General features: G+C 43.6%; 1 protein-coding gene across 3 annotated transcripts in view; it reads right to left on the bottom strand.

Moving 5' to 3' along the window:
* The window catches only part of UBA6 (ubiquitin like modifier activating enzyme 6), a 126,038-nt gene that overhangs the window by 64,191 nt on the left and 37,593 nt on the right, over positions 1–24,254 (bottom strand). For all 3 annotated transcript variants that reach the window (XM_075203371.1, XM_075203389.1, XM_075203381.1), the window contains 5 exons: positions 17,117–17,220; positions 16,712–16,774; positions 6,311–6,387; positions 4,672–4,738; positions 4,069–4,212 (listed from right to left, as the gene is read on the bottom strand). In XM_075203371.1, coding sequence (XP_075059472.1) covers positions 4,069–4,212; positions 4,672–4,738; positions 6,311–6,387; positions 16,712–16,774; positions 17,117–17,220 — 455 coding nt within the window. The remainder of the gene's footprint in view (positions 1–4,068; positions 4,213–4,671; positions 4,739–6,310; positions 6,388–16,711; positions 16,775–17,116; positions 17,221–24,254) is intronic.

The following is a 24,254-nucleotide window of genomic DNA, read 5'->3' as shown; positions in this document are numbered from 1 at the left end:
CCAAATTAAGATCCCAAGGTTCCGCAGGATGTACGTAGGGCGGCTGGATGTGAAGCACTCCTTGTAGAAAAGTCTTAACATCCGGAAGCTCCGCCAGCCGTCTGTGGAAATACACTGAAGAGGTTATACCTGAACCTTTAAGGTTCCTAGTTTAAGCCCCGCCTCTAAACCACACTGTAAGAAGGCGAGTAATCTAGCCAGACCAAAGGTTTTAGAATTGTAAGAATTCTTCTTACACCACTTATATATATATATATATATTTATATATTTATATATATATGCCAGATGCGGTGGTATATCCTGGCCGAAACTGGCTTCCTGGCATTTAGGAGAGTGCCTATTACACCCCCCGAGAACCCTCTCGCTCTCCACAGACTGGATTCAAAAGCTCTGCCATTAAATTCAGTCGGTTCAGACTCTGATGCAAGAACGGTCCCAGGGTCAGCAGATCTCTTCGTAGCCCTACTGGAGTTACCAGAAAGACTGGTCGATCCCCCTGGACTGACCCTCCACGGGACCCTGTGGGGCAGATTTTACCTGAAGCCCCAAGGCCTTGTTAGGACGTCCACTGCCAGTGGATCCCCTGTTCTTGCGCAGAACTCTGGGACTTTCCTGTCTTTTGTTCGGTTGTTGTCCAGCAACCACCAGCTGAGGATTTACTTCCTCCACTGGTACCTCGAACAAAGGAAGGCTCCTTCCTGCCTCCTCCGAATGTCCCACTAAATACGTATGGGGTGGAACCATGCGCAGGGTAGGGTCACGAAAGATGTCACCATCTTTCTTAGCAGCTTCAAGGACCTGGGCACTGACAGCTTCTTGACTGACAGGACCCTGCCTATCCACTCCCTCTAGGACCTTAACTTGTCCTGTGGAGAAAACAGTCTGCTGCGTACTAAGTCCCTTAATAGTCCCAAGAAACTCATTCTTAGACAAGGGCTCCTCTCTGACCCTATTATACTACAGAAATTCAGTTCTAAACTGAACGACCCGTCTGGCTTTAGCACCACGAATGGGTTTGTTTTTTACTAAAACCCCCTCCTTCTCTGGTACTTCCAAGCCTGTACAGCTTTGTTTAAACTAAGCAAATCGACAGCCCTGAGCTCTTTCTGACTTGACAGAGGCCAGCGAAGTAACAAAAACTTGAGATGAACTGGCCCCATGAATCCTATCATGATATCCTGGACCTACTCGTCCGCCGAGGACTTCGTCTACGGCTAGGCGAACCCAAGCAGCCGTCCTCCCACCCCACCCTCTGTAACCAGAGGCGGCTGGTAGTCATGCTGCTGGTCTATCCGGCAGCTTAGCGGAAGAAGCTCTTCGCGCTGCTGGGGCAAAGGATGACCTTCCTCTACGGAACTGTCTCCTGGTTTCCACGGCCCCTGGACTGGTAGTCTGGCCTCTACCAGACCTGCCCCCGTAAAAAGGCTGTCTGAAAGAGCTAAACCTAGGCTTAGTCCTAGGTTTTGGAGTATTTACAGGCAAGGACGTCTTCTTACCCCCTGAAGCCTGTAAAATCCAGGAGTACAATTCTGGACCAAATAGCATCCCACCCGTATACGGGATGGATTCTAACGACCTTTTAGACTTTGAATCCGCATTCCAAGTCCTTAACCATAACGCCCATCTCGCTACTACAGCTGTAGCAGAAATAGACGATGACATGGAGGCCGAATTGTGGGCCGCTTCATATACATAGCCTGCTGCCTCCCTTAGCTGCATGGCCAAGGGTAGTAGATCTGAATCCTGCAGAGCAGACTAACTGCCCTGCCCAGACTTCCATAGCCCTAGCTACCCAAGTAGAGGACAACGCTGGTCTGAGGCTTGTACCGGCGGCCAAGAAGACCGACTACAGCAGGGATTCTAACTTTCGGTCGGTCGCGTCCTGTAAGGCCGCTGACCCAGGTACAGGTAGTGTAGTCTGGCGAACCAATCTCGCCACAGGCGCATCCACCTTCGCCACCTGTTCCCAACGGTTCATATCCTCCTCTTGAAGAGGATACAACACGCCAAACTTCTTTGGCATAGAGAACCTTTTATCTGGATATTTCCGAAAGGCCTCTACAATATCCCTCAACTCAGCTGAGGGAGGGAACCTAACCACCTGCTTAGAAGCTTTTTTAAAGAGAGAGTGGTCTAAGGACTTTGTCTCTTCTACTTCAACAAACCCCAGGGTCTGACGAACTGCTTTTACCAGATCGTCCATACCCTGGTGCCTAGAGTTTCCTTCCGACTCTATAATGGACACATCTGAATCGTCCAACAATTCCCCTTCCTCCTCTGAGGAACTCTCAGAGTCCGACACTGACCACAGCGCCTTAGCTGGTCTACGTCTTTTGATATTACGTCTATGTCTGGGATTCTCCAGTAGTTGGTTAAGTCGGCCCTTAGCCACTGCTGACCAACCCACCTCTCCTATCTGGGATACCCCTAGGAGGGCCGGGGAGGGATTTAATCCGACCCCTGGGGAAAAGGACTCCTCTGTCATTCCTACTGTTATACCCTGAGAAGCCATAGATGTAGATGGGATCTCTACTGGTTTAGATAACAGATTTACAAGGGTATTAACCCCTTGTGACAAAGTAGCCGCCCATTCAGGAGGATCTACCGTTAGAATGGAGCTGTCTTTAGGCTGTATCTTCACAGGAGCCACAGTGCAGCCAGCACAGAACCCCCCCATATCCAGCCGTTCACTTGTTAATTTAACATTACACTTTGAACAGACACTGTTTGGTACGTGTTGTTTTACTTTTATCTGCCATCACAAGAAAAGAAAAACTGAATCACGTTTCAGATACACAAACACCTCTCCAATAATTATCAGGAAATACAGATTAGGTTATTTAACATATCATAGTATTTCTGATTAAATAAGACCGGCTTGGAGAGCTTTATAGTTTTCTTTAAACAACAGTTATCTCAACACATCATGTCTTATAATACACATGCATAAACAGAAGAAAACAAAGTGATACTTAGCGGGGAAGATATGTGTCAACAGTGCACTTCTCTACAAATGACTGCTGCATCTGTCCTCTTTTGAACCTTGGCACCAAAAGGGATCTTCCACGCGCTCACTCAGCAGGGGGGGGGGGGGGGGGGGAAGCGGTGTTCCTCAAACACATTCCCCTGCCACTGGCTCTCCTTCTGTGTTTCTCTCATTAACAGCGTTTTGCCCTTTCTGTATCTTAGGGGAAAACCTGTTAGAATGTGTTCCCCGTACAGCGCTATCACTAGAGTGCCATCCTTCAAGTATCCACTGCCATCCCATAGAAGGAGGGAACTTGGTATGCTCCAGCTGGCTTCCGGGGAACATCAGCAGTAATGGCGCTTTCTGCCTAATGGCAGCGCCCGTCCTGCTATCAGCGGGGAGAGTCTCTTGCCGACTGCTTCCCGCTGTGAGAAGCGTTTCACCTCCTCTGTCTGCGGGGCCGCCCCCAGCTGACAGGCGCTTCTCCCACGAGTCAACTCAGTTGTACACAGAGCCACTCGCTGCTATCAACAGAAAAAAACTTGGAAAAGTAAAGAAAAAACCTATTACCAGTGAACAGTGTTCACTGTTTCTTGGAGCTCTTCTGATGCGCAGCCCTTCTCCTAGGGCACCCAATTCAAACTGAGGTATGTGTGGAATTGGTGGGGGGGATATGCTGTCAGCAGGAAAAAAGTTAACTCTTTACTCTTTAGGTGCCAGACTCCTCCCCTCCCTACTCAACCCCATGGTTAAACAGTGTCCCCCAGATGGATGGAAGAGAAATCATCTTATTTCTAAAATGTATAGTGTAATAATAAATAGATTAGATTATTATGCCATAATAATTCTAATTAAAAAGTCATGATGTTTAGCTGGTTTACATTTAAACATAAGACATCCTTCTATTTTATCTATTCTTTACATAATAGTATTCAACTTGAAATAATACTACATTACTAAAAAAAAAATAAAAAAATACAAAAAGTGTACAATATAGTGCACCTAAAATGTCCACTATACACAGAAAGGTCATAAAATCATTAATTTATGGAAGAAAAATAAAACAACAATATGGTGAAAAAGATAAAAGGAAACACACCCATTGCTGCAAAGGAGAAAACTTTTCTGTTACAGCCTTCAAGACTTCCTGGCTGGCAATCCCACCCATTGCAGCCGCAAGGGGAGCCAAAAAACCTCGGGCTGTGCAGGACAACCACTTCACCAAGTGTTTATCCAGCAGTGGCTGTATTGTTAAAAAAAATTAAATTAAAATGAAATAATACTTTGATAAAAAGTCAATAAATCCAACAATTCCGCACACATTTCAAAAAGAAAGAGATCTGCCAATATGCATGAATAATGATTAAGATATGAAGAGATACAAAGAAACAAAAAGAGTAATGCAGCTGTAAAACTGTGCATGAACCAATAAAACATTTAAACAAAATATTTTTTTAAATCTTTTGTCAAATTTTTTTCAAGTTATTGATAATTTGCCTCCTCAGCAGTTTTGATCTCATTGAGATCAGCCATTTATGGTGCATAATACTGATAGAACTAAAGGAATATAATAACACCCCAAACCTGTATGGGTTAGTATTGCTATATTAAATACACAAAAATATCACACGCTGTAGCTACTATAAGTCAATACAGTAAAGCATTTAACCTCAGAAGCGTTCTTTTAGGCTGTGAAACCTACTTTACTATGCAGATTTTGAATTACAGATACTGCTAATTTCTGCATCTCTTCAGCATCGTGAAGGCACCTACAGAAATAAAATTTTGATATTAAACAGATTATATTACACAATTATACTTAGCATGTTAGTGAATATCAACAACACACTCCTTCCTTTCTGGAAGTGCACACTAACAGCCTGTCAGTTTTGACTGGGAAGATAACCACACTGCTATAAACTATATGTGATGTCCAGTCACCTTTGCACCATTCCATTCAAACAGAACCATCTTGGTACCATGCCTAGGACCCCCACTAGAAATACCCATCCCCAATTTAAAGCGACAATGGCTTGTAAAGGCAAGTTTGCCTTTACAAGTCATCGCCGCTTTAAATTTTCACTGCAAAGTCACCTATTTCCGGTGACTTGTAGAAATCGGATGATGATACATTTATCTCTGGGTCCATTCAACTCCAAACACAGCAGTTCTGTTCTTTCATCCATATTTATCTGATCCAACTTGGGTGAATATTCATCTTTTTCCTCAAGTAGGTTGTGCTATGTTTCTATCTATATAATTGTAAGTATAGTTAAAATAACTGCACTAAGTCCTGAATTATTTTACTAAAAATAGTTATGTTTCAAATTATGAACATATTTCCATTTAGCAAAGTTGTACCCGGAGTACACTTTTCTACTTTATTAATTTAGACTGTGCCTGCTAGCAGCTGAAAGTCTTTAAATGTGTAAGACTAATAAGTGTGTTACGATACAGCCATGTGCCTGTCGTCAACTGTGGAGGTCATTTATGAAGCTCAAAAATACCAAACACAAGTTTTCCAAAGGTGTATGGAGCAAGATAGTGGCATTTGTGCATGAGCAAAAGTTCTCAACCAAAGAGAGGAGTTGGGTGGAGCGAGGAAACTAGGACAGAGTAGCGTTGTGTCTACTTTTACAAAGTGATATAATTAAAACAATATAAAAGGGTGGAGAAAGGTATTTCTTGTTGTGCTGTAGTGGGCACAGCGATTTTCACTCCACAAAATGACTTGAAGTCTACAACAAATCAGAGCTGGCAGTCTACATGCCTCCTAACATATTTTTATATAAGGAATATATATATTTTTATATAAGGAAGCATTTATATTTTATATATTTTTTGGGATACATTTTACACCTCAGTGGAGAATCATATGCGCACTCCGAGCAATATAAAGAATAGCTTGCCACATGTAATAAACAAGCATCTGGTATTTCTCTTGCACAAGAGATTAAATTAAGCCACAAAGAAGATACAAAATTAGCTGTATTAAGGAGAAAAATTATTTAGCCTGGGCTAAAGTTATTTAATGAACGGGGTTGTTCTAGAGCGGTAGTAGGCTAGACTTAAGATTTGGCGTTTACACTTTTACACAGTCTGCCTCTTCCGATTCTTACACCTCTCCACACATTTAGGTTTACTAATAGTTTTCGGAGTCAACCCATGAAAGTAGAGTGTAGGTAGGTGTGCATCTTATTAAATCTTAAAGAGTGATGGTTCAAACAGTCAAATATTGGAAAGTTACATCAGATGTTTAAGACAGAATCTACTCAATTCTTTTTTTTTTTTTTTCCCTTCACAAATTCACTATATATCTGGCTAGAGAGCAATAACAATACCCTATGTTTGGCAGATGATTGTGCTTCTCCTGGAAATGATCCAATGCTAATATTGCTGTGTGGATGCTCAGAGGTGCCTGGAAAGGGATAGAAATAATAATTTATCATTCAAGGCATGGAGCTATATTTCATGACCCTTCTCATAAAATGAAATGTAATGCAATGTTAATAGACCCATTATACACCTTGCATACATTAGTGTCCTGCAGCTACAAATGACACATGGGTGTGACCATAGTCAACAAAACAGGTTAAACAGCACAGCGTCACTTCCGAGAACCTCAATAATGATATTCAAATATGCCCTTACTGCTCATCACTACACTGAACTTCAATGTTTACATAGCATTGACATTCACATTAACTTCATATAAAATGTGTTTATCTTGGAAAAAATACATTGACATTACTTTATGTTCACTTTAGAACAGTGTTTCTAAACAAAACTTAACTCTGCCCTCTGCTTTATTCCTTACATTCAGCCGCCTCCATTTTAGGATTATTGGCAGAATACGCCATTTTCTTACCAAAGATGCTACCAAAATTCTAATCCACTCTCTCTCCCACCTTCACTACTACAACCACCTTCTATTTGGCATTTCCTTCAACCATCTATCCTCACTTCTAACCATCTGATATGTTGTAGCAAGACTGATCTTCCTTTTTTTCCACATCCAATTCAAATTACTCACCTTACCTGCAAAGGCCTCAGCAACCCCATCTATTCATACTTCTCATAATAAAGCTCTTTTTTTTTTTTAGATGTTACCTTATTTCCACCTATACTACTCAAACCAGTACATCTTCATACCTACCCTACTCCTACATATACTCCACTCTAAGCACTCATTCCTCTTGTTTCAACTGTGATCTCTTCTAACTAAAATGTAAGCTCTCCATACCCTTTGTTTTCAAGTCTGTATTTAAATTGTCTAACTTGTATGCCCCTGTTTTATGTATGTCAAGTTTTCCCCACTGTGCTGCTCTGTGAAGCACTGTGGCACCTTACAAATAAAGTCTAATAACTTTTTTTCCTGTTCTAAGTGTTAAATAATGGAGAAAGTATGTATAAGCCCTAAATTGTTCTAACTTTGATAATTGACAGTGCTCAATTTTTAAAAGTAAATACATTTTATCCATGCTCACATCCCTTTTAACCCATTCAGTGCTAAGATGGGACTCACCCTGCACATATACTTAATGAAAAGTGTTAAGGACGAGTCCCACTCATTATTAGCACTAAAAAGGTCTTTATTTTTTTAATTCAAACTACAAGGAAGTGAAAAGGTGAAATAAAAGCAGATGCATTTTTGTTTTCTAACATCAACAAGAAATATGTTGTGGAACTTGTTTTGCCATTAATCCACCTTTCTAAAACAGCAAAAAAACAAAACAAAAAACAGGATTCTACACAAAGGTTTTCATAATAAACTCTGCATTTGAAAATGATAATTTATTTGCTAGTTTGCAACGGTATTGAATGAAATGCATACAATAATATGTGTAGCCCATTGTTAAAAATAGACTACCTACCGAAGATACCCATGAGTTTGTAGGTGCTAGGATGAGGAAAATATGGCACTCTCCATTCCCTAGCTCTGCAACTTTTTCTGTAGTGTAGTGGGCTGGGAAGAGGTTCTTGATGACATAATTGGGCACAGTAGAATGACAATCAAACTCTGCTGCTTACCTAGGCATCTACTGTAAGTAAATCAATTAGCTGTGCTCATACCAGAAAATCCGAAAAAAAGAGATGCAATATTGTAAAAATGATGAATACAATATTGACTTTAATAATAATATATGCTCTGAAGTACATAAAATTCTACGACAGCATACCCAGTTCTTAATAAACCGTGTAAGTAATAACAAGGATTAAACAATACCTTGTTTTCTCAGAAATACGATTAGTCTGCTTATACATCCTGTCAGCAAAGAAAAATCTACCAAAAATGGGCAAGAAGCTTATTTACAAGTGAGCTTACTTACAGTAGATAAAAAAAGGGGGGGACGGGGACACTTAACATTATCATGTTAAGGTACTAACTGTTCACCAAAAACAATAGACATGTTGTTTATTCAGTCTGTTTAATAAGATAAAAGATAGACTGCATATTGGCCAAAAAGAGGGCAGCAGGATACTTAAATACGCATAGACCTCCTTCACATTCAAAACTCCATTTAACCTTGAGAAAGTCTCATAGGAGACGAAACGCATTGGGACTAATTTTGACACTTGCAGGCACCCTTACATTCAGGGCCATCTTAACAACATTATGGGCCCCCGGGCAAAGCAGTGCACCGGGGCCCCTAGATATAGATATAAATATAAATATATAGATATATACAGATACAGATATAGATATATAGAGATAGATAGATGTACTTGCTCAGTGACCCTTGAAGGTTTTTTTTTTGCAGGTTTTTTTCTTTTGCAGGATTATTTATTCTCATTAAGAGCTGTGCCTATGGGGCCCCCTTGCCAGTGGGGCCCCCGGGCAGCTGCCCATCGTGCCCAATGGAAAAGATGGCCCTGCTTACATTGGAAGTACAGCTGTGTCCACGCTGGAACGCACGCTTAGAACTCCTGCTGCACAAACCGTCAGATTTTACAGACTTATTCTGTTGTCCTATTACAACAATAGGGGGCACTATACGGTGAACTGCTTTTGTTCCTCCAGTATTTCTGTTAATGCATCTTCCATTACAATCTGTACCATTGATGTTTTCCCTGTTGAGATCTTGTAATAAGATTTATTGGGCGATTTTCTAGTGTATGTCGTTTTGACACAATACATGCTGTAGTACTTGGATTGATTCACTGTCTAGAGAATTTGTTTTTATGTTCGAGTTTTTAGTGGTTTTTATTGTTTTGTGTAAAATTTGCATTCAATCCATTATACACTGGCATGATCTAATCTAGGTTGTTCACTTCCAGCTCTTCATATTGTCATGCTATCTACACACCAGCTCACTACTATGTCCTAGTACTTTTTCATTTGAGGTAACATCACAAAGATCATACACACTTCATGCTTTATTTGGAAGTATTTAAAGGCATTTTCTCTAACCATCACTATAAGAAGATTTCCCGTTATATATCCAGCGGGATATAAACTACACTGAGAAGTACCAGCCTTCTTCGCTTACCTTCTAACCATCAAGATATTTATAGAAACCCCTTGTTGGGCGATTCCATATCAAGAGCGCACACAGAAGGATCAAGAATTACCACATTTATGTTGTTGAACTTATATTGACTCTATAAATATACACAAAGCTCCTGTAGGTTACCACCAAACACACTTATGATTGATGACACGGTATCCCCTTTTTTCGGATTATGTGATTTAATGGTCTCATGATAATAACAGTCATAACACAGGTTTATATTTGTGTGATTTTCAGATTATTGTTTAATCCTTGTTATTACTTACATGGTTTATCAAGAACTGGAAATGCTGTTGTAGAATTTTATGTACTTCAGAGCACTTTCATATATTATTAATGGTCAATATTGTATTCAACATTTTTATAAACAGCACAAAAAATAAGTTTTTTACTCACCGTAAAATCCATTTCTCTGACTCCATTGGGGGACACTGCGAGACATGGGGGTATAGTAGGTGGACTGGAAGTTTAGGCACTTATAAACTTGTTTGTTCCTCCCACTCCTCCCCTACTATGCCCCTCCTCTCCAGCTCAGACTTCAGTTTTGTATAACCAAGCCAGGAGGAAAGGAGAAGCAATACAGAAAATATCACCAAGAACTGCTCTACTTTCAGAGCAAGGGAGGGTGCGCAGTGTCCCCCAATGGAGTCAGAGAAATGGATTTTATTTTCTCTTTCCTACCATTGGGGGACACTGCGAGACATTGGGGATATACCAAAGCTTCCTCAAGGGAGGGATTGCTCTGGAACAATTTCACGCAACCACCCGCGAGCAAAGCTCGCCTCAGCGGATGTCCAGCCATGCAACCAAGAAGCTCTGTAGCAGAAGGAGGTGTAGCCCTCTTGTACAACTGCTCTACCGAAACCCTGTGACCTGTTGTCCAAGAAACACCAACCATCCTGGTGAGGTAGATGTAGTCACCGGAACTGGAAAACGGAGCTCGAACCTTTCGGCAGAATGGTGGAAGGGATGTAGTAGGCCTGAGACTGTTTGGAAACTGACCAGGGCCTCTACTGAGCATCCGAAAGGGCTAAGAGAACCTAGTCTCCCGGCTGTCGTTGATTTGGCCCTAAAGAGAACAAACCACATCTAGCCTTGAAAAATGTAACACGCAACTTAGGAAGACTAACGGAATGCCTGACCCCAAGCTCCCGAGTCAAGAATAATGCAGACTCTATTGTCTGAACCAATATTAGCCGGAGTGACGTACTTCTTGCCTCTACTGGAAAAGTAGAATATGGGCGTGCATTGCCCACTACCGGCACTGTACCCCTGCGAGCAGGGCGATATCCAAGTGACCACCCCTACCCTGGGATAAGTATATTTTCCCAGAGTCAGTAAGTAAAAAGTGGCCAAACCAAATGTTCAGATCACCTGGACTAGATCTCAAGGCTTAGCTTTAACTGGCAGAGACCCCTGAAGAAAAGCTTGAAGATATTAATATTCTGTAAACTGGTGCTGAAATATATGTAGGGCACTGGGAGCCGCACCCTGTGCAAGGAAGGCGGATATCCGAGCTAGGTTGCGGAAGAAAGCAACCTATAAAGTCAGCCCTGAGCCATGTGAAAACTACAGGACTCACACCCAACGTTTACTCTTTTCAGATTTCGGAAACCGGATGAGGAAAACTGCCCTTGTTCCACGGTACTAAGCATTTTCCTGCGAAGAACCTCTGGCTCTAAGGCTAAAGTTTTCCAAAACCACCAGTAAGCTGAGTGACAGAAGGAGGCCCACGACCTTTCAGCTCTGGCCACCAAGGTAGGCGGAAGGAAGGTGTCGCCAGTGTCTGCGAACCATACCCTGGGAGGAAAATGAAGGGCGACAGGACCGCTGGAAACTGCACTGTGTTAGACACTTCTCAACTCCCGTGGATACCTGGGAAGAGGGTGACCTGATAAATTTAGCATGAACGCCCTGGGGGCAAAATCCAAAGTGCCCCTAATACTCCCCCAGGTGGGCAATGGACGTTCCCGTAGAGAGACCATTTGTCTTGGTTAATTGCCTGCCTCCTGAGACTCCAGACCTTACACCCTTTCACGTCGGGATAATGGACACAAGTGTGGGAACCTGTCACGTTGCTCAGGCTATAACCTGGTCGTCTGTTCCATTGCTCTTGAACCATGAGTTTCCCCGTGATACTCCAGAAATGCCACAGTCGAGGCATATTTGACCCATTGTTTAGGGGATTACTGATTAGGACCTGATGGGTCTGGCGCCACATTCTGTGAACCTTGAGCACGTGATTGACACCACAGTCTTCTTGGTTTGATCCAAAAAGACCCTGGAGCTCCAAGGATTCTAATAATTCGCCTCCAGGTAACCGACTAGAGCCTGTTCGGACAGGGGTTCAGGATCTGGAGGACGACTTGACCTCACTCCTGACTGTGTGGCTAACTACTGAGAAAAAATTTGACACGTAGGTTCGGACAGAGTGATGATCTGCGAATCCAATAACCGGTGAACCAGATTACTGGGGAATCTCCCTTTAGTAATGTTGAGGGCGGAGAATGCATTCATCTCTACTCTGAATGTAGGTACCTTGTATACCCGTAACTTAATGCCACTGAGAAGAGAGACCTCGTCTCCCTGTTATGGGTATCATATCCCTGCGCTGAAGCAGGGGGAGCCCCCTTTCCTGCGGAAGGGAGACCCTGCGGGACCCAGTCTAGAAGCTGAGGTCTAGTACACGAATCTGCTGTGGCAATTGTGAGGGGAACCATGTAGACTCTGCACCCTAACATGTGCTTTCCGGAACCAGATGGAGATCTGTGCCAGAGAGAGAGATGACGGAGTCCTTGGAAAGAGTTTTCCCCGACAGGGTACTATAGCGAGTCGCCGGGTGTGGCGTAGCCCTGGCCTGACTGCCCTAACCTCGGAACCCCACGAGGTGCAATGTGTGGAATGAAAAAGGCAGGATTCTGAGCCGGAACCGATATATCTGACCCGCCAAAGCGGAAGCGACACCGGTGTCTCCTTCTCAACTGGTACATGTAAGAACACCTACATGGTGTATACTGAGACCAGGAACTCTTTTGTTCACTGCCTGCAATACCTGTGCGCAGTGATAACCTCCGAACCAAGAGAATGCGGACTGCCTGTTGAAGTACTGTCAGCTTCAAATCATCCTATTGTAATTTCGGTAGAGGTTGGAATAGACTACACCAACCTCCGGGAATACCCCCAGGTATATAGGCCCCTTTTCTAACAACGCCTGTGCAGTCTACTATATGCTCCTATGGGAGGCAAGAAGTGACTACCTAATTGGGTCCTCCGACCCTGGGAAAGGCGCTGAAAGAAGGGTTTTTAAATAGCACTTGACGTGCCTTGTGGAGCCGATGGGAAGAGATGTACTCTTACTCTCAGAGGCCCCCCCTTTTAGGCTACACTGTAACCCGGGCAAAATGAGCAGCACCGTTCTTGGAACGTCCTTTAGTATGCTATCTACCTATGACTAAGTATTCTGCCATGGCTGAATGGCCTATTTCACAACCCAGCTCAGACCCTGTAGGGGGTAAACATGCTGGCAGCTGTAAGATAAGATGGGTGGAGGCTAAGTAACACTTTCAGAATGTTAAAAACCTACTCTGGGCGTCTTCCTTGTGTAGGGATAATGGAAAAGTTGAATATACGAGCCACGAAGGTTAATTCCACAGGTCTCTTTCCATCTTATTTTCCAGGGACGGAAAAATAAAAGAGGAGAAATTGTGCCCTGAGTAATGATTGTTTATTTAACTCTTAGCCCAACGTTCAGACACCGTGCCCAGCCTTAGAGGAGGTGCGGATGGGCCCGCAAACTTAAGTTGCGCAAGGGTTAAAGTGTGTCTGATGCTTAAGCTAAAAATCTACATCCTGAGAATGGATGTTGAATCCTCAGGGTTAATGTTTATAGTATGTAAATCCAGCTGTAACTAGCCCATGCCTGTTGAGGGATGGACCCTCTATCCTGATTCTTACTGGACAACCCTGTGAATCCAAATTATGCCTACCCCTGATAGGTGGTGAGGCAAAGTGTCTCTGTCTGGGTGGAATCAGATCAGGACCCAAACATAGCTTTTCAGTCAGGGGAGAAGTGCCTGGCACAGATATGATGTGAACTGAGTGTGCGTAGAAGCGTGAGACAAGGGGTGGTTCACATACCCTTTCAGACCCTAACATCACCTTAGTGCCTTCGACCATCGATGCTGTTAGTGATTTCTGCCTGGATTGGCTTCTCCAGAGCTGCCGACACCGAAGTTGGAGCACCTCGTTCATAGGCCTTAGTATCTATATATATATATATATATATATATATATATATATATATATATATATATATATATCTATATCTATATCTATATCTATATCTATCTATCTATATATATATATATATATATATATAGCAGTACAGACGAACCAGAGTGTGGCTTACTGCTGGAGGTGGCGCCTCTTAGCTATAGTACCTGGTAAGGCAGGGTTTACAGCATAATCCAGTGGATTCCAAACTTTATCAGTTCAAGGCACCCTTAGGGCCTCCATAATTTTTTTAAGGCACCCCTAAGCCAAAATAATTACCAAGTAGTCCCCCGCCTTGCTTACCACTGGCCCTGGCCGAGGCACCCTTGTGAGAATGCCGAGGCACCCCAGGGAGCCTAGGCACACAGTTTGGGAACCACTGGCATAATCTGTTATTTATATTATAGGTACATATATTACATACACCCTGCAATATGGAAATATTAGCTGGTGTCTTCACACGGAATCCATCTATATATTATTCGTGTGGATTCTATATAATCTATTGCAGACATACCAGAGGGTCTCTGACTCCCGGGAGTACCCTTCTATTTATCCATAATGTCAGATGGAAAATGCCACAGAATAACTTGGTATGTTTTCATTTTGGCCCATGTGCAATACAGTAGATATATCTGATGTACCATCGGGTACTTTATATGACAACATATTTATATGTCTATATAAATATATGTATACATATGTATGTATATCTATATTAATATTTATATTACTATTTATAAGTAAATAAATAATGAATGTAAAGCAGGATGTTTAACCAAGTCTATCAGTTAAATCAGTGGTTCCCAAACTTTTGCAGTTCGCGGCACCCTTAAAGTCTCCAAATTTTTTCAAGGCGCCCCTCCAAAATAATTATTGAGCAGTCCTGTTTTAGAAGTAGTTGGGTCAAAAAATTGTAATAAGTATTTAGGTCAGGACAGAAATACTTATTTAGTTGTATGCAAAAATACCTCCTCTGCATCCAGACACTCTGCCCTCAGGCACTCTGCCCCCTCTGCATCCAGACACACTGCCCTCTCACGCGCTGTGTCCCCCTCCTCTGCCCTCTCACGCGCTGTGTCCCCCTCCACTGCTCTCTCACGCGCTGTGTCCCCCTCCACTGCCCTCTCACGCGCTGTGTCCCCCTCCACTGCCCTCTCAAGCGCTGTGTCCCCCTCCACTGCCCCGCTGTGTCCCTCCTCTGCTCGGTCCCCATCCTCTGCCCCGCTGTGCCCCTCCTCTACTCTCTGTCCCCTGCTTGCTGTCCCCTGCTCGCTGTCCCCTGCTCGCTGTCCCCTGTCCTCTGCCCCGCGCCAGCTATAAAAAAAAAGAACACAGAAACTTACCAATCCGTCGGGCGCCGGGACCCAGCAGCCTCCTCTCTCCCGCAGCAGCTTGTTACTGACGTCGATATTCAGTGACAGCTGCGGGAGAGAGGAGTCTGCTGGGTCCCGGCGCCCGACGGATTGGTAAGTTTCTGTGTTCTTTTTTTTTTTTTTTTTATGGCTGGCCCGGCCCGCGGCACCCCAGTGACAGTGCCGCGGCGCACAGTTTGGGAACCGCCGAGTTAAATCCTGAAATAAGACACATTACGCTCCAGTACTGCAAAATGAACTCTGCTAATCTGTATAATTTAGTCAGAGAATACAATTACACTGCAATGAAACGTTTAAGTAATGTTAACACATTTACTGAAAACAATACCCATCAGTAGAGGCACAGAAGGTCGGCATGCTGAGCGTTCTCTCCAGGTGCAGCGTGTCTCCTGTAATGGCTGCCCTCCGTGAAGCCCGCCAAGGCATGCAGGAGGAAGTCGTTCTATGCGACCGCCCATTTAATGGCGGCCTCCATGTGCAAGCGAACAGACCATCTATATATGGCTGTCGGCTGCGTTGTTCTAGCGTTGCAGGGGAATATTAAGTGCCCAGTTCTCCCTGCCGCTCCGGTTAGCAGATTGTTTTCTATGAAGTGCAGTCGCTGCCGTGTCCCCTTCATCCGCTCGTTGTGTAGGGGAGCTGCCGGCAAGTGATCCGGGTCGGGAGGAGAGTCCTGAAGCTTCACTCCCGCCCAATGGAAACAGCGCTATGAGCCTGCATCTGTCAGGCTTCATTAACCGCTCCTCTGTTCTGCTCGTCTAACTAGGGGATGGTATTGCTGGCAGAGATGCGAGGGCTGAAAGAGACTAGGCTGCTTTCCCCTCCGCATGAACCCAGAGTAAATGGAGCCGATTGGCTATTCACTCCCTGGGTCTTTAATGGTCCCTGCGCTGCACCGAAGGAATAAGATAAATAAAATAAAATAAAAGTTGAAAAACTCTCTAACAAAAGCTGTAAGCAAGAGCTTACGCAGAAAGTGACCTAACTCCTAAGGCACTTACAACAACTGAAGTCTGAGCTGGAGAGGAGGGGCATAGTAGGGGAGGAGTGGGAAAGTTTATAAGTGCCTAAACTTCCAGTCCACCTACTATACCCCAATGTCTCGCAGTGTCCCCCAATGGTAGGAAAGAGAAATAGAATATTAACAACATCTCTATTACAGATATTATGGTATGAGCGCAGCTAATTGATTTTCTGTATATATTCAAGGAGGGATACCATGCCAATTAATTGCAGCTCTACCAGATGAGGTTAATTTGATATTTTGAGCGCAGTGTTCCCCCACTTTTTTTTTTTTATCTACAGCAAGTAAGCTTACTTGTTAATAATCTTCTTGCCCATTTTTGGTAGACTTGTCTTTGCTGTGACAGGATGTATAAGCAGACTAATCGTATTTCTGAGAAAACAAGGTATTTGTGTGGGTACTGCATAAAAAATTACCGATATTGATGTTGGAATGTGACCAACCCAAAAAGTGCCAAAATAAGTTCAGGGATGAGAAAAGTCTCAGTGGTGAAGGGGTTAGAAAAACACTGAACACACTGGGGTTTGTAGATATCTGCAATGCTCTAGATTTTTTTACCATAGGCTTGCTGTAATCTGCCATTAGAAACTTTGGGTCAATCAACTGCTTTTCCAGTCTTTCCTGAAAAAGAAAACAATACCGTATGACATTTGTTAAATATCTATTGCCGGCTGACATTCATAGGAAGAAATTAAACACAAAGGCTAAACTCCTGTTTTTATATACTATAATATATTTCTCGGGGTATATCAAAGACAGATGAAAAGAAAGTAACAATTATCTTACAAATGTCTGCATGTAAGATATTGACTGGTATATAGGGAATGCTGGAACTTGCGGTTCACTAACAGTCTTAAGAGGTAGGTTGCACAAAATAATTTAAAAGTTATTAGAGTAAAGTAGAATTCTCTAATTTTAACCAATGAATTAGTTAACTTGTTGAAAAGATCAGGCACTACTTACAAAGCTGAATGACTTGGGCATTTTAATCTGTAGTGCTATTCCCCCGTGCTGATATGGCTCCAGGCCTGAAGTGTCTCCAATGCTGAATGAGTAAGGTGATGTAACTATAGAAAGAAAAAATATGTTACAGTTCCCATATTAATACCCTAAAAAGACACTCAAACATGTAAAAATTCCCTTATTTCTTATAAAGGGAATTTAAATATGGAAATTCTATTATAGATTCAATACCCTAACAAACGTGATTTAATGCATACATTAAGGCTGAAGTGGCTAGTCAACATGTAACTACTGATCACTTGATGAAGTGTGTCTTTGTGGTTATAGTTTTACCTAGTCTACTGTTCAAAACGGCATTTTTAACCTTATGTTAAATCCTTTTCTCTGAGTCCCGTGGGGGGACAATGGAAACGCTGGGGTATGAAATCCAGTGTATGGGGATAGCACACTATGAAATTCCCTCCGAAAAACTCAAGATCTTCCGCATCTATACTCATCGGCTGTTGGGGAATCATCAGGATTTATTAGCAAAGTCCAAAGGTCAGAACCAGGAACAGAGAACAACAGAGAGGGGAGGGAACAAGGTTCTCCCTTAGGCCCCAAGTCAAAAGGTACAGCGAGCAAAAACCTTTGCTCTATTGATCCCTGCATCTGTGGTGGCCTCTCCTAAGTATCCAGAGGACTATCAGATATGCTCCACAAGAGCATTTACGATTTGGGTCTAGAAGACTGTAGACCCTCCGCTAACTGTTCCAACCACTTCTCCACAAGCCGAAGCTAAGATTAGTCTAGTGAAGACCCTCAATGCTGTGTAAAGCGACATAAGGGTGGTTTGAAACTTCCTATGCGTGCTAGCCTGCTGGGTAGTAGCATTCAGAACCGCAATGATGGTGGTCTTGGACAGGGAAAATATGGGAGTATCTACCTTAAGCAGAGATTTCCAATAATTAGGCACAACTCTTAAAGCTGCAGTGGAAAGTTGGGGGTAAAAATGAACAAAATAATTTTGTTATGCCTCATACCTGGAAATTTCAATTCAATGTATTTGGTGTATATATATAGGGGCATATGTATATTTTTTTTTTTCTTCCCAAAATACCTATTTCATCTGTGCCATATGGGAACAAAAACTAAAACACACACAAATAAGAGGATTTTTACACTTACGATAAATCCGTTTCTTTGATTTCATCTGGGGGACACTGCTACCATGGGTTGTGAGAGAGGAGGTGGAGTTGGCACTTAACAGGTTAACTTTGTTAATGTATCAAAGCTGACAAATCCCTCCCCTCTGCAACCCCCTGTAGCCTCTTCAGTCCAAGTTTAAAGCCCCAAGGAAGGGGAGAAAAACAACCAAAGACCACACAGCAGAAGAGCAGACAAGAGGGAACGCAGCGTCCTCCAGATTGAATCAGAGAAATGGATTTATCGTAAGTATAATAATCCTCTTTTCTCTTTCATCCTATCTGGGGCACACTGCTACCATGTGGACATTCTAAAACAGCCCCCTTAAGGGAGGGACTGCTCTGACAGCCTGGCACATAGAGCACTACTGCAAAAAGCAGTGTCTGCTGACGTAAATACATTGAATTGATGAAATATGGTAAACGTATGGACCGAGGACCACGCGGCAGCTCCTAACAAGTCAGCTGAGGCCTCATTTCGTGCAGCCCAGGACACCCCCACTGAACGGGTAGAATGGGCTACAATATGATCTGGCACAGGTTTGTTAGCATTGAGATAAGCCTGCTTAATAGAAGACGTAAGCCACCTAGCAATCAATTGCTTAGAGGCCGACCATCCTTATTTAGGAAGTCAAACAAAACAAATAAAGAATCCGTGCAGCGAATCTTTGATGTCCTCCGGACATAAATTCTTAGAGCCCTGACCACATCCAGAGACTCCATGGAACCTGTCCCTGAAGACTGTGGGCCAAACTTGAATACTGGAACTACTATTTCTTGGTTCACATGAAAGCTGGACACCACCTTTGGTAGGAAAGCGTGAATTGTTCTGAGAACTGCCCCATCATTATGAAAGATAAGATATGGTTCACGACATGAGAGAGCACCCAATTCTGAAACTCTACAAGCCGATGCAATAGCTAGTAGAAATAAAACTTTCATAGTCAAGATCCTTAATTCTGTAGTGCGCAATGGTTCAAAAGGAGGCCCTTGAAGCATATTTAGCACCAGATTAAGATCCCATGGGGTCGTTGGAGGAACATATGGAGGCTGGATATGTAGGACTCCTTGCAAGAAAGTCCTGACACCCGACATGTCTGCCAGGCGCGGGTGAAGATATACCGAAAGGGTCGATATCTGTACTTTTAGTGAACCTAGACAAAGGCCTGCATCCAAGCCATCCTGGAGAAATGCCAGAACCCGCAGCAGACGAAAGGCAGCCGTGTGGCATGTTTGGTTCTCACACCATCTGACGTAGGTTTTCCAGATGCAGTGGTAAATACATGCCGAAACTGGTTTTCTAGCCCAAAGGAGGGTGTTCACTACTCGTGGAGAGAACCTCCACAGGATGGCCTCAACATCCAACCCATTATATTGATCTGAGGCAATTCCTGATGTGTGAATGGTCCTTGCTGAAGGAGGTCTTCTCGAAGAGGTAATTTGAGACCCGGACTCACCGCTAGCCCAAGAACTTCTGTGTACCAAACTCGTCTTGGCCAAGCGGGAGCCACTAGTATGTCCCCCTTGCTTCACTCGTCGAAGGACTCTGGGAATCATAGGGATGGGAGGAAACAGGTATCCCAACCTAAAGTCCCATGGCATCTTCATTACGTCGATGGCCACCGCCAAGGGGACTCTTGCTCGAGAGCAAAACTGAGGTACCTTCCTGTTGTGAAACAATGCCATTAATTCCAGGTCCGGAATCCCCCACTGTAGGACCAGAGACTGGAAGACCTCCGGATGGAGCAACCACTCGCCCGGCAATATTGCATGCTGGCTGAGAAAGTCCGCTTCCCAGTTTTGGATTCCTGGGATAAAAATTGCTGATATCGTGAGAACGTGGTTCTCTGCCCAGGTCAAGATCTGAGCAGCCACCCTCATTGCTCCAGTGCTCCTGGTGCCCCCCTGTCTGTTGACATAATAAGACACCCCCGTTGCATTGTCGGATTGCAGATGGACTGAATGTCCATAAACTATTGCTGGGCGCTCTCCAAAGCCATTAGTATGGCTTTTAGCTACAGAATATTGATGGGGAGAGAAGCATCCTGAGCGGTGCAGAGTCCCTGGAGCCGTAACTGAAGTACCACAGACCCTCAGATGGGATCCTCACCACTTCCTCAAGAGGTCCCCATTAGAAGCAGCGCGAGTGCAGCCGACCATAAGTAATGGTCTCGAAAGTCGATACCATATTTCCTAATAGACGCATGCACAAGTGGAACGAAGGTCAGCGGCAGGTCATATCCCGAGCCGTTTGGTTCCTCAAGGATCGAGATTTGTCCTCTGGAAGGAAAACCTTTCGTTTGTTGGTGTATATGATTAGTCCCAGAAAGGTGTTTTTCCTGCACAGAATCACTTGTAACTTTTCTTGATTTATGAGCCATCCGTGCGTCTCAAGGGTCCTGATAATGAGGACCAGGTGATGATTCAGCAGTAGAGCCGAGGAGGCTTTTATGAGCAGATCGTCCAGATAGGGCACTATTTGCACCCCTCTCAATGAAGACAGGCTGCCTTTACTGCCATTATTATGTAAACACTATTGGTGCTGTCGAAAGGCCAAATGGGTGAGCTCTGAAGTTGTAGTGAGACGGTCTCACTGTAAATTTGAGAAGGGCCTGGTGAGCCTTCCAGATAGGTATGTGAAGGTAGACATCCTTGATGTCTATAGACGCCATGAATTGATCTGGTTCCAGTCCATTGAAGACTGGCCTGAGGGACTCCATTCGAAACCTGACCACTCATAAGTGCCGGTTTAACTGCTTTAGATTTAGAAGAGGCTAGTATGAGCCGTCCAGCTTTGTGAATGGAGTAGAACCCGTCTCTTTTGGTGTTCCGGAACACGGTTGATGACTCCGGAGGAAAGAAAAAAGATGCAACACATGTAAGCATCGCCTCTTTCTTTCGAGGGTCGCGGGGTAAGCTGGTTGCGAAGGACCGACGAGGTGCCGGACCTGATAAGTCTACCATGTATCCTCTTGTCATGATCCCCTGAATCCAACGGTCGTCTGAGGACGCTACTCACTGATCTCTGAACTGTAGCAGACGTCCACCCACTCTCGCAGCCACGAGGAGGGGAGGGAGACCGTCAAACTGACTGTTTTTCTGGAAGTTTGGGAGATGAACGTTTTGTGGAGGAGGAACATCTACCTCATTACGATTGTCCTCTAGAGGCCAAAGTTCTCGGCATATATGACTGGCCCCGGCCTGCGGAACCCCCACGAAAGGACTGTCTAAATGAACCGAACCTCGGTTTCCTAGGTTTTGAAACATTTACAGGGAGGAAGCTGCTTTTGCCTCCTGTGGCCTGGCAAATTATGCTGTCTAGTTCCAGGCCGAATAACACTCCACCTGAATAAGAGAATGTTTCTAACGACTTTTTGATTCTGTGTCTGCATCCCAGGACCTGAGCTATAAGGTTGTCCTGGCTGCTTCTGCAGTTTCAGAAATAGATGAAGAAATGGAGGCTGCAATCTGGGTGGCCTCGTATAAGTATCCGGAAGCCTCCTTGAGATGCAGGACAAGGGGGAAGCAATTCTGAATATTGCAGACCCACTGCTAATTGGTCAGCCCATGTTTCCATAGCCCTGGCAACCCATGCCGATTAAAACATAGGTCTGAATGACGTACCTGCCGCAGTGTAGATACTTATTTTGCGGTCGGTATTATCCTGCAGGATGGCTGTCCCTGGGATAGAGAGTGTGGTATGTCGTGGTAAGCACTCCACTGGTGAATCAACCCTTGGAACCTGTTCCCAACCGTTGAGGTCCTCGTGCTGTAATGGATATAAAGACAGATACCTTCGCGGAACAGTAAATTTCCCTATCTGGTTGTTTCCAGGATGTTTCTGCTATTTATTTCAGTTCTACTGATGGAGGAAAGTGGATCGCACGTTTCTTAGCTTTTTTGAAGTGACTTTGATCTGATGTTCTAGTCTCTTCTAGATCCAGAATACCTAAAGTCTGACAAACTGCTACCACCAGGTCGTCAATACCTTGATATCTGTAAGACTCTTCTGGGTCTATGATCTGTGTAGAATCAGAATCTTCTATCAGTTCACCCTCCCCTTCTGATGATCCCTCCGAATCAGAGAGGGTCACAGAAGGGGGTTAGTGGATCGGTGTCGCTAATTTTTGGGTAAGCGTCTTGGCGCATCCAAGAACCAGTTTAATCTATTAATACCTCTAACTAGAAAAGCCGACCAAGCCAGTTCTCCTGCAGGAGAGTCTTGTGAGGGGAGGACAGACGGAGCCCAAGCCCTAAGTCTGTGGACTCAGCGGTACCCGTAGTCCTGCCTGTTACGAGGGGGTCAATTGTTACTGAGCTAAAGGGGAGAACTGCCGCAACCGCTTGAGTCTCTGTTGGTTTAGGTAGTAGCTTAAATAATGTCTCAACCCTTTGTGTCAGGGCATTTGCCCATGCTGGCGTTTCCGCTAATGGCAGTGCGCTAACCTGAGCCTGCATGACCAGGGTACACCTGCTGCAGTCAGCACAATGAGCCCCCAGGTCCTGTAGTCCCATTGGCATCTTATTTTTACACTTGGAACTGGTATAATATTTTGCACGAGGTGCCTTTTCCTTATCAGACATTCTTTTTAAGGGAACAGTATAATAGTAAAAGAATGAAATACAGGCAATCACTCACAAACAAGCAGAAGAGGATTTATGTACTCAGGTTAAATCTTTTTCTCTGAATCCATCTGGGGACACTGCTACTATGGGGTTGTATTAACAAGTTAAATAAATTTGTTTATACTTGCTGACTGAATAAATTAATATTTTTGCATGGATATATCTATATCTATATATATTTGTACAGTCACTATTATTTTAATCTGCTCCTATTTCATATAGATCAATATTGTATTATACAGTTTATATACAGTTTGCTGTGTATAGGTACATGAGATACTGTTTATTTAGTGCAATATTGTACTTCACAGTTTATATACAAAATTTTGCTGTGTGCAAAAGTCCTGTCTAGAGTTCTCCAAAAACAGAAGTATACCCTGAACAGGTGCCACATACTTCTCTCCTTTCATATTGAGATACTGTTTTGGCTGAGAGCTAAAGAAAACAGTTATCCTTTACATTAACTTATCCTGCACCTTTTCTAACTGTGTTGCCTGCCAAGGAATTTAAAACACAAGGAACTGGCCAGTGCCGCAGTTACCTGGCTACAGCAACAATGGCTGCTGTAGAGTGCCTGGGTCAAACAGAGTCAAAAATGAGTACCTCTTGCAAAGGCTATGTGTTATGCAATTAGTATTCTATATATATATATATATATATATATATATATATATATTCTGTTTCAATATACTCCTATCTATGATATAGAGATATAAGAAAAATGGTACTTAGCCTTCCAATCAGGCGAAGATTCTTATGGGGCAGGAGAGGTCTGTCAGAAACTCAGTGTCTCAGAGAATGTCTGCTGCTCCTATCCTGGGCAGTGTTTGGCGCCCTTGGAAGAGCTCACTTGCTTCAGACTGCCCTCTCTGTCCTTAGTACCCTCCAACTGAACCTTTTTTTCTGCTGTTAAACAGGGCAATCTGCTGCATCTATATTATGTAGCAGTCGCTATTAGCAGGTTTCGGGTAGGTGTTTCTGATTTCACAAGTAACTCCCCTCCTTTGCTGAGGAGGGGACTTGTTATAATCCAATATGGCGCCCCCTGACGCTCCGATTTACCGGTGCTCTTTGCCATTTAGGCAGCGCTGGTATCCGGGTCCTTTAGCAGCCTGTTAGCGGCTATAATCCGCTTCTCAGCGCTGATTGATTTGTTAAAAAAACAAAATAGCAAAAAACTTTCGATGTAAGTGGGAGCCGGCCGGCTCTCACTGTCTGAATAAGTATGCTCTGACAGCAAACAGAGCACACTGCTGCAAAATACGAGGTATGTCTATTAAATAACGAGACTGTGATACCACCTAGTAAACAAAGCAGTCAGAACCGGT

The sequence above is a fragment of the Mixophyes fleayi genome, chromosome 1 (genome assembly GCF_038048845.1).
Source record: "Mixophyes fleayi isolate aMixFle1 chromosome 1, aMixFle1.hap1, whole genome shotgun sequence".
In the NCBI taxonomy this organism is placed as follows: domain Eukaryota; kingdom Metazoa; phylum Chordata; class Amphibia; order Anura; family Limnodynastidae; genus Mixophyes; species Mixophyes fleayi.
The sequence above is the reverse complement of the archived record's forward strand: the minus strand, read 5'-3'. Positions and strand labels throughout refer to the sequence as shown.